The 11458-nt window shown below is 36.4% G+C and overlaps 1 protein-coding gene and 1 long non-coding RNA gene across 3 annotated transcripts; one reads left to right on the top strand and one right to left on the bottom strand.

Moving 5' to 3' along the window:
* Nucleotides 1-744: 744 nt before the first annotated feature.
* Nucleotides 745-4775, top strand: LOC131554233 (tripartite motif-containing protein 16-like). The gene is made up of 7 exons (XM_058799431.1): nucleotides 745-753; nucleotides 1056-1430; nucleotides 1601-1696; nucleotides 1787-2020; nucleotides 2141-2294; nucleotides 2386-2445; nucleotides 2547-4775. The coding sequence occupies exons 1-7, from the start codon at nucleotides 745-747 to the stop codon at nucleotides 3077-3079; spliced, it is 1461 nt and encodes a 486-aa protein (XP_058655414.1). The 3' UTR covers nucleotides 3080-4775.
* A 354-nt stretch (nucleotides 4776-5129) lies between these two features.
* LOC131520380 (uncharacterized) lies at nucleotides 5130-11144 on the bottom strand. 2 transcript variants are annotated; one of them, XR_009266046.1, is made up of 3 exons: nucleotides 11077-11144; nucleotides 10360-10420; nucleotides 5130-7353 (listed from the first exon to the last, which is right to left on the bottom strand). It is a non-coding gene; the product is annotated as an uncharacterized LOC131520380 (long non-coding RNA). The 2 variants fall into 2 exon arrangements; XR_009266047.1 differs by lacking the exon at nucleotides 10360-10420 and having other exon boundaries at nucleotides 5130-7182; nucleotides 7267-7353.
* Nucleotides 11145-11458: the final 314 nt, after the last annotated feature.

Here is an 11458-nt window from a genome sequence, read left to right as displayed (position 1 = left end):
TTAAATGTAAACTAGTGAACAGAGGTGCTTATCAGTTCCTTTTGATAACAAAGCTTTTAGAGTTATACTTTTATTTAAATAAAAAGTTTAAGCATTTTTGTACACGCACAAAAAAATCACTCAATTACTAGTAAAATTAGCAGCTAACTACGAAGAATCAGCGAGTTTCATTGCACTTTTTAATGGAATACCTATTATAATAGTGTTTATTATAAATGATTTATCCGTGCATATAATTATTACTTAATTTGTGTATATATATATATATATATATATATATATATACACACATTTGTTTGCCATCATGCCCTTATCATTTTTAATCAAATAAAAACGAATTCCATTTAACCCCTTAACTGTCACCATCCCCATAGTTTACTTCAATATATTACAATTAAATCCTAATCTAATCATGACAAACTATATATCGTTGGAAAGATCTAAGACTCCTAAACAGATATTTTAGCACTGTTTGTTAAAAATTATGTAGGACCAGTAATAGATTCATTTATGACAAGAGTGCACCTCAAAACATATACATCATAAAAGGAGTTCTGACCTTTGTCACAAAAATTCTGGAAATGTCGTTGGAAAGGATATCATTGGCGGAAACGAACCAATCAAATCACGCCATATTTTTTCTTTTGGTTCGTTTTCTAAAATTTCACCCGGATGTAGGCCTATGTCAGTTCATCTAACCTGGATTAAACAGACTTTAAACCAGGTTAGATTAATTTAAAACGAATGAAAACGGTGAGGGATAGACTTACAATGATAAGCACCTTTCAAAACTCTTTCATGGGGTTTTGTCTACTGAAAGTGTTTTGAGAAAAACGTTTCATCAGCTGAACAATCGGAATGTGGTTAAACAACAGTACAATACACTAAACGCACAGTCTTCAGTCATAAAAAATACAATTTGGTGCTACCTTGACTGGTCTACAAGTAAGAAAGCTCATGCTGACGTGAAAAAACGTGAAATTCCGAAGTAAATAGGAAGCCCAAAATAGTGTTTACTTGTAAAACAAGTTCCAAAATATTTTTTACAACTTCAGAAGGCACTTCTACTGAAGAAGAACAGTCTGATAGCCGAGATGATGGAGACGCTGCAGAAGACGTCTCTACAAACGGCTGCTGTGGAGTGTGATGTTTGCACTACAGAGAAGAACAGAGCTGTAAAGTCCTGTCTGCAGTGCTTGGCCTCCTTCTGTCAAACTCACCTGCAGCTTCACTATCAATCTCCTGCGTTTATGAAGCACAGACTAGTGGAAGCCTCCAGACACATTCTGGAGAACATCTGCCTCAGTCATAAAAAACCTCTGGAGATTTACTGTCAGGATGACCATCAATACATTTGTTGTTTGTGTATGATTGACAGTCATAAAAACCACAATATGGTATCTGTGGATTCAAAATGGACTAGTAAAAAGGTAATGAATGCTATTTTAAGGTAGCTGTCATTTTATTTTATTTTTATACTTACTTAAATTACTTGGATAATAGTACACATATCTTACTTGATATTTAACAATTACAAAGATGAGATTGACAAGGTGAATATTTCTACTTTTGTTTAATGATTTTCTGTTAACGTCTTTAGAAAGAGTTAGAGGAGATACACGTGGCATGGTGGAAGCTGATCCAGGAGCGAGAGATAGGTCAGAAGAAAATCAGTGAAGCTGTGAAATCTTTTAAAGTGAGTAATGGGGGAGAAAAGAGAATACAACAATAAATGCAGTGCATATTAATGCAGAATCCTACAGAAAACCTTCATTTATGACAACAGAGTTCAGCACAAGAGGCCGTGGAGAACATTGAGAAGGTCTTCACTGAGCTCATCTGCTCTCTGGAGAAGAAACGCTCTGAGATTAAAGAACAGATCAGAGCTCAGGAGAAGACTGAGATAGATCGAGCAGAGAAACTTCACAAACATCTGGATCAAGAGCTGACTGAACTCAGAAGAAGACAAACAGAGATTGAGAAACTTCTGATTACTGATGATCAGATCCATTGTCTGAAGGTAATGATGCAAAAATGTTGAGAATCTATTAAATGAAGCACCAGTGTGTCCTGCTTGTTTTGTTTTAGAAAATTCTATTGTGCTTCAAAAATTAAGTCTGAATTATTTATTTCATTTCAGAGCTGTCAGTCTGTGTGTGTTTTACCAACATTTGAAGACATTCCCAGCTTCACTCAACACACTCATCTGTCTTTTAAAGACATTTCAATCTCAGCATTCAGAGAGGTTTTGGAGGACGTCTGTCAACAGCAAACAGCCAGAATATCACGAGAAGGTCTGAATCTGAATATGTTGTATTGTCATTCATACTCTGCTGGAGTTAACCAACAAATTAACCGTGCACTTGTTTTGTTTTCTCTCGTCAGTGTCAAATGTCCATGTTGCAAATCCTCCAGAACCAAAGACCCATGATGATTTTTTGCAGTGTAAGTTGAACTTCAGTTTCTTCAAGGCAAACACTCATTAATTGATAAATGTAACCAAATTTGTTCAATATATTTATTTTTTGTCCATTTCTCCTGCTCAGATTTCTGTCAACTTCACTTGGATCCAAACACTGCACACAAAACCCTCAAACTGTCAGAAGACAACAGTAAAGCATCATGTTCAGATGGAGTTCAGAAATATCCTGATCACCCAGAGCGATTTGATATGTTTCCCTACATCATGTGTAGAGAGGGTTTGTACGGCCGCTGTTACTGGGAGGTTGAGTGCAGTGGGAACAACTGGGCTGTAGCAGTTTGTTACAAAGGAATTGGTCGTAAAGGAAACAGTGATGACTGTAAACTTGGCTTGAACAAAATATCCTGGAGATTGGGCTTTTATCTACAGAATTTCTGTTTCATGCATGGTAAAAAACAGGTCCGTATCCCTCCTGTCTCTAGAATAGGAGTGTATCTGGATCACAGAGCAGGAACTCTGTGCTTCTACAGGATCTCTGACACAATGACTCTACTACACAGAGTCCAGACCACATTCACTGAACCACTCTACCCTGCTATTTTTGCTGCGTTGGGTTCATCTGTCAGGATCATAGAGCAGAGGAGGTTAGAAATATAAAAGGCCAAATATAAAAACAGAATTTATGACAAGTTATACCAAATCATCTCAACACATTTATTGAATGGTTTTGTTCTCATTAATCTTGACTTAATGATCTGAAAATCAACATTGTATGATTTATTCCATCTCATCAGTTTTGAGGTTAAATTGTCTTCCATTATGATAACGACCTGTAGATTTATTTTATTTTAGATATTAATTTTAATATGGGATTTGTAGTGGGAAGCATTATTATTTTTTTTACATGAATTGACTGGCCAGCAATGAGACAGAACGGGGTTTTTTCTTTTTCTTTTTTCTGGAAAGACATTTTGTCAGCTGAACAATCGTTATGTTGTTAAACAAAAATTGGACTCTCTGTACAATATTTCTATCCGTACCAGCCTCGTTTTAATTTCTGTCAAAAAATTACATATTTTACCATGACTAAGGTCTAATGACATTCTTTGAGACAGTCTGGGTATGAGTTCCAAGCGATCTGTAAAACAATGTTTTTGTTTTACTGATGTGGCTAATATTCCTATGGAAGCCTGTTACTACCACAAAATAAAATAAATAAATAGTAATTTCTTTCTTGCAATTCTGAGTTTGTAACTCGCATTTATGACTTTTTTTCTCTGAATTCTAAATGTTACATCTTGCAATTCTGTTTTTTTCTTTCTCTCTCTGCCATGGAGTATAAAATAAAAAAGGTAATTGCAACTTTTTTTCTTGCAATTGTGAGTTTATATCACAGAATTCCAACTTTCTTTCTTAGAATGGTGAGAGTCAGAATTGCAAGATAAATATGAGAAATTTTTTCATATAGGCCTATTCATGCCCTTTGTTTCTAGTATTTCCTCGGCATCTATATAATAGGGGAGATTGTTTGGTAGACCTACTGAGTGCTGAGATTTGGTAGCTGTGGATTACTGCAGTTGCGCATTGGTTAAAGTATGTGTTAGTTTTTTTGTTTTATAATATTACAATGTTGGTTGTGTGGCTAGCAATTAATGTGTTGGTTTTTTTTCAAGGGGGCAGAATCCACTATTTCTTATTGAGTTTTTAAGTTTTCTTTTGTTTGGTTTATCTTTGTTAGTGAGGTATAGGTCCTGTACTGAACTGCATTTAATACTGTTTGCATTGTATGTTTGTTTTGGGGTTTTTTTGCGTGGTATTGCTGTTTGTGTGTTACATTGTGGCTTTGTACAGGACCGGTGATTCTTGTGGTGCGCCTCTGGCTGTTTGTATGAGAGAGTTTGCACTGTAATGGTAATTAAGAGCATTTGCCTCATTGTTTGAGGTACTTGCTGTTGGTTTTCTGTTTTCTTCTCTTTCTCTGTCCTCTACGGGTGGCAAAACGAAGCAGTGTGTGAGCAGGCCTGACCTTTCTTACTTGTTGAAGAAAGCATTCCCCTCCTCTTAGGAATTCTATAGATAATACAGATGTATTAATTGATGTTTTAATATGAGAAGATCTGTGTTAGGATAATAAACTTTTTGTGTTGATGTTTGTTACAACTCTTGAGCTGATTCTTTCAGCTTTGCTGTGCTTAAAATCCTTTGGTGTTCGCAGACAAAAGTGACCAGCCTTAAAAATTGCTTGTAAATCTCTTATTATGCTGTATTATCACCAATTCTTTCATTCAAACTTTATTGTCATCTTCTCCATACTAGTAAGGTTTTAAAGGTGACGAAGGCTATGTTGTTTTTATTAATAAGTGCATTTGCACGGGAATGGGATAATTATATTTCTGAAGATTACCGTTAGGCTATTTATTTATTAATTCTTTTTCTTAACACTCGTAGTTGTTACTATAACACTCTCTCTTTCCTTTGGGACGCAGCGCACACACCCATTTTGTTTACCCACTGAAAACCAGGAAGTATTTGAATTCAAGAGAAATGAAACCTAATTCACCACTAAACACGTACTTCAACATCAATATATCCGTGCCGCTGTTCTTTGGGGAAAAGCTGTAAAGCATTTAATATTTGAGTTGTGTTTCTGTCAAAGTAGGTAAGGACTTAAAAAGATCCAAAGATAACTGCTTTGTCATATTGTCAAGTCACCTTTATTTATATAGCGCTTTTAACAATACAGATTGTGTCAAAGCAACTTTCCAATATCAGAATAGGAAAATAGTGTCAATAATGTAAAATCATCCAGCTCAGTTCAGTTTAAATAGTATCTGTGCAATCATGTAGACATCGCTGGAAAATAAGCGTCCCCAGCTAAGCAAGTCAGAGGCGACAGCGGCAAAGAACCAAAACTCCATCGGTGACAGAATGGAGAAAAAAACCTTGGGAGAAACCAGACTCAGTCGGGGGCCAGTTCTCCTCTGACCAGACAAAATGGCAGTTCAATTCCAACTGCAGAAAAGTCAGATTTTGTAAAGGACTCATTTGGTTCCTGTGGTCTTGTCCCGATGGCTGTCTAGGTAATGAAGTCCTCACTGGAGATTTGTCTCTGGGGCTCATCTAGGTGTCCTGAAGTCCGCTGATGTTCAGGGCTGTAGAGGTCGTCTCTAGGTACTGATCCACCATCTGATCTGGATACGGACTGGATCGGGTGGCAACAGTGATCTCGGAATAAGAAAGAAATAGACCAATATTAACGTAGATGCCATTCTTCTTACGATGTAACAAGTACATCAGGGTGTTATGGGGAGTGTTCCTGGTTCTGGTTCACCTAATTAATGCAGCCTAACAATCCTTTAACGGATTTGAATATTAGAAGCGTATTACTTTAATCTAGCTTTAAACTGACAGAGTGTGTCTGCCTCCCAAACAGTGATAGGTAGATTGTTCCAGAGTTTTGGCGCTAAATAAGAAAAAGGTTCTGCCGCCCGCAGTCGATTTTGATATTCTAGGTATTATCAAACGGCCAGAGTTTTGAGAACACAGTGGATGTGGAGGACTATAATGCGATAAGAGCTCGCTCAAGTACTGAGGAGCTAAACCATTCAGGGTTTTATAAGTAATTAACAAGATTTTAAAATCTATACAATGTTTAGTAGGGAGCCAGTGCAGTGTTGACAGAACCGGGTTAATGTGGTCATACTTCCTGGTTCTAGTAAGAACTCTAGCTGCTGCATTTTGGACCATCTGTAGTTTGTTTATTAAGCGAACAGAACTACCACCCAATAAAGCATTACAATAATCTAACCTTGAGGTCATAAATGCATGAATTAACATTTCTGCATTTGACATTGAGAGCATAGGTCTCAATTTAGATATATTTTTAAGATGAAAAAATGCAGTTTTACAAATGCTAGAAACGTGGCTGTCAAAGGAAAGATTGCTATCAAATAGCACACCTAGGTTCCTAACTGATGACGAAGAATTGACAGAGCAGCCGTCAGGTGTTAGACAGTGTTCTAAGTTATTACATTTTGGGGTTTTAGGTCCGATAATTAACACCTCTGTTTTTTCAGAATTTAGCAGTAAGAAATTACTCATCCAGTTTTTTATATTCACTATGCATTCCGTTAGTTTCTCAATTTGGTGTGTTTCACCGGGGCGTGAAGAAATATAGAGCTGAGTATCATCAGCATAACAGTGAAAGCTAACAGCGTGTTTCCTGATGATATTTCCTAAGGGCAACAAGCGTGAAAAGTAACGGCCCTAGTACTGAGCCTTGAGGTACTCCATACTGCACTTGTGATCGATATGATACCTCTTCATTCAGTGCTACAAATTGATGGCGGTCAGATGAGTACGATTTGACCCATGCTAAGCCATTAATGCCAACAAAGTTTTCTAGTTGTGGTCTATAGTGTCGAACGCAGCGCTAAGATCCAGCAGTACTAATAGAAAGATCCAGCCATGATCAGATGACAAGAGCAGGTCATTTGTAACTCTAATGAGAGCAGTCTCAGTACTATGAAACAGTCTAAATCCGGTCTAAACGGCCATTTTTCTCTAAGAGTCTGCAGCCTGAGGTTTATCTAGAAGTCTCCTAAGTATAACTAAGGGAGTACCAACCTCAGGAAAGGTTGAGAGCAACAAATCTAATTCTTCCACAAAGTTACCTAGTGATCCTGGAGGGGTCTGTCTACAGAATTGCGCTGTCTACAGTGTGTGATGCGTGGTTTGCGAGTGGTAGTGATAGTAGTGATCTGAAAACACAGTAAGAATTGGTTATAAAAACTAATACAGAAGTGAAACAAGTAGTAGGAAAGAGGATAAATAAAAAGCGATACTTATATCCCTTGCCAGTGTTCCTGCCCGGTGGAGTCGCACAGTAGAGTCGATGGTCTTTACACTCTTCGGTCTTCACACGAGGAGAGCTTCACACGACAAGTAAATACACTTACGAGCTGCTTTTAACTTCCCTAGTAATTACTGAATAATTAGTAATACACAATTCCTAGTAATTACTGAAAACATTGTAAGCTTTTGAGGTTTCTGTAAAGTATTGGACAGTAATTATTCAGGTGTTACTACATCCTTCTAAAGGAATTAACATTTTTTGGATCAGTATTCTAAAGTGAAGATCGTGATAACTCCCTAGTAATTACTGACGTTATTGTAAACGTTTGAGGTTTTTGTAAGGTTTTGGTTAGTAATTCATTTTGCTAGATTTGGTAACACTTAAAGCATTACTAGTGGGTTACCGCAATCTTCACTTTAGAATACTGATCCAAATAATTAGTAATTTCTTCAGAAGGATGTAGTAACACACCAGTCATTACTATCCAAAACCTTACATGTATTTCAAAAGCTTACAATGACGTCAGTTAATATTAGGGAGTTATGATGCTTTTCACTTTACACTCTTAGAAGTAAAAGGTACAAAAGCTATAGATAGATTGCTTCTCTCAAAGAGTATTTCTTTACACTGTTTTCTGCTGGCGCTTGAACACACTTTCCTGTTTATCACAACAAATGGCCAAGCAAGCGCAGACACTGACAAGATATGCGATACAGTACGAGACCAAACGATATTATATTATATTATATACAACATAATATTTTAATGTTAGGCTAAGGTTACCTTGACCTTGAAATGTCCAATACTATTAACTAGCTTGTTGTTGACATATTCTATTTTAGCTAACTGATGTTAGCTAGGTCAACAAAATAATAGTCAAAATAATATATTATATACAAGTATAAATCATTGCTGTCAGGCAGAAACCTTGTATCTCCATTTTTCATCCATATTTCATCATTTTTGTTTTTTGTCATAAATCAGTGCTGTTGGTCACCCTTTATGTCTGTCAGTGTTTCTGAAAAGTAATGGTTTTGGACATACAAGCTTTCTGTCTGACAGCGACAATATATAATCAGTGTATACGTGGATCAACTGCTTGATGTGCATTTGAACATTTTTCTTTTGATTTTCTTTATAGAGAGTGTTAGTATGACTGATCCCAGACATTCTAGATTAACGGTTGAATGTTTGTAGAGATGCTGCGTGATGAGGAGGATCAGACAATTCTTAGTCCTGATTCAGAGTCTGAAATATCTGATGCTGATGACCTAGACTATGTGTCACAGGTTCAATCGTTAAAACTTTAGAATACTGTTCCATCATTAATGAATAACTACACAACAACACATGAGTAACACAATATTAGCACTTTAGTAACTAGAAACTAACAAGAAACTGATTAATGAATTAGTAATTGATAGTGCTTAGTCAAATGTGGTAGTTCACTATTAGCTAATCAGTAACTATTATTTTTTCATACCTCCCTAAGAACTACAGGTTCATAATTAATATGAATAATACACAATGTATAATTAATTCTAAAGTAATGACTCAAGTATTACCAAATTCTTCAGAAGGAAGTGATAACTCCCTAGTAATGACTGAAATCATTGTAAGCTTTTGAGGTTTCTGTAAAGTACAGTAATTATTCAGGTGTTACTACATCCTTCTAAAGGAATTACAATTTTTTTGGATCAATATTCTAAAGTGAAGATCGTGATAACTCCCTAGTAATTACTGACGTTATTCTAAACTTTTGAGGTTTTTGTAAGGTTTTGGTTAGTAATTCATTTTGCTAGATTTGGTAACACTTAAATCATTACTAGTGGGTTACACTTCACTTTAGAATACTGATCCAAATAATTAGTAATTTCTTCAGAAGGATGTAGTAACACACCAGTCATTACTATCCAAAACCTTGTATTTCAAAAGCTTACAATGACGTCAGTTAATATTAGGGAGTTATGATGCTTTTTACTTTACTGATCCAAGTAATTAGTAGTTGCTTTGGAAGAATTTGGTAATTCTTGAGTCATTACTAGTGGGTTACCATGATCTTCATTTTAGAATTAATTATACATTATTCATAATTCACATTAATTATGAACCTGTATACAGTAGTTCTTAGTAGTTCTCCAGGATATATATATATATAAAAAAAGTAATTATTGATAAGCTAACAGTGAATACCAGTTTCAACTGAGCACTAATAGGTACTAAATCATTAATCAGAGTTTCTTGTTATGCAATGGTAGTTACTACAATGTTAATAGTCCATTAGTCACTTGTTCCTGTGTAGTTATTCATTAACGAAGGAACAGTATTCTTAAGTGTTACCGTTCAATCTGCTGATGACTAGACTATGTGCCACAGGGTCAATCTGGATTTGTGGGTGTAAATCCAGCTCTCCTTGATGAAGAAGACTCTGTGATGACACTGAAGACTTGTCTGATGAGTTCTTCGAAGAGGAAACTCAGACCCAGTCCAATAGATCGAGTAAAAATGGTTTGCACCTACTCATGTAAGCGGAGAACATGGAGATGGCCCATGGTTCTGTGGTACAATGTGCTGGATGTTACCACCCTCAATGCCTACACCAGGGGCAGCCAGTGTTGGTCCTGGAGAGCCACAGTCCTGCAGACTTCAGCTCCAACCCTAATCAAACACACCCGAACAAGCTAATCAAGGTCTAAGGGTTACTGGAAAGCTAGAGGCAGGTGAGTTTTATCAAGGTTGAAGCAAAACTCTGACGCTGACCATACCTGGCCTACACCAACTTCACTGCACAACACCTTGATTACATGGGTGGTGTGACCAATGCATGACGGCTATTCATCAAGGAGCTGGTCAAAGAGCTTGTCATGCCACATATGAAGAGGTGCTTGGAGGGCAGGCCCAACTTCAAAACCATGTTACAGAGGCAATGGGAAGATGTGGGATAAAAACAAAACAGCCACCACCTGGCCACAGGTATACATCAGACAGAAGGATCAATCGAAGAGGAAGAGGTGCAGGATCTGCCCAGCTGCCAAAGACAGACTGGTGTTCAGTGTCAGGCCTGTTTGCAAGGAGCACAAACCTGTAGTTGTCATTTGTGAGGCCTGTAAGCACTGAAATGGCAGTTTGAGATGGCGCTGTACCTGTGTGATTTTATTTTGTTAGTTTTATTTTCATCTATTCGGCCACATTCACTACAATTCACTACAGACAGTTCAATTTCAGTGTTATCGGTTATCAGTGATATGCGCAAGTTATGTGTGACAAAATGGCAAATAAACATATTTAAAGTGTTAAATGTGTTGGTCTAAATAATTGCTAAAATAATTATTTTAACAAAATGTCCTTATTCTTTAGTTTTTTCATAAACTTGATGTAGTAACACAAAATCTAGGGAAAAAAACAAAATATTAATTTGTGGTCATTGTAAAAAGATATTTTCAATATTCATGGATCCTGGAATTTATAGATCAGGGAATATTAAATGCTGAAATAAACTGATTTCAAAAGATAAACCAAAAAATGCCCAGCGAAGCATGAAATAACATAGGAAATAAATACTGGTCATTTTAATTTTCATAGCGTGTGCATCAAAGGGTTAATCTTAATTTTAATGGTATTGACAATATATTTGTCAAGTTGTCCAACATAACTGAATGTATGTCCAACTGAAGAAGGGACACTATATTATTATTATTATTATTATTATGTTTCAGTTACCTTCTGTGTCATTGCTCACAATGCTTTGGTGACAGGACTTTGAAAAAACAAACGGAAAACAATAAAAGGCATGACTTACATCGCATCCAGCGAGCCAACTCTGTCCAAGCTTCATGATCTGTATTTTTTTTCTTCATTTGAACCCCTTGTGAAAGGAAGATAATATTGAATTTACTTTCATCTTGGAAGAGATATTGCGCCTGTTTGACCGTCGAGAACAGTCCAATCACATGAGGCCAAAATATCTAAAAACAGTATTAATTAGCTAAAATCAAAAGTGGGAAGGTCTTGCCAATCTGAAGCCAGCCAATTAGAGCTCAGCCTCAAGTCACATGCGTTTCAAAAGTTTACAGACCTAATAGACATCCATTTGTCTGGCGCCCTGCACACACAAAACAAACGAAATACACTTTTTATTTTTTTTTATTTTTAATAGGTGCTAACATGACTACCAGTCGAAT

The sequence above is a fragment of the Onychostoma macrolepis genome, chromosome 15 (genome assembly GCF_012432095.1).
Source record: "Onychostoma macrolepis isolate SWU-2019 chromosome 15, ASM1243209v1, whole genome shotgun sequence".
Lineage (NCBI taxonomy): Eukaryota > Metazoa > Chordata > Actinopteri > Cypriniformes > Cyprinidae > Onychostoma > Onychostoma macrolepis.
This window is presented reverse-complemented; position numbering and strand designations above follow the sequence as displayed.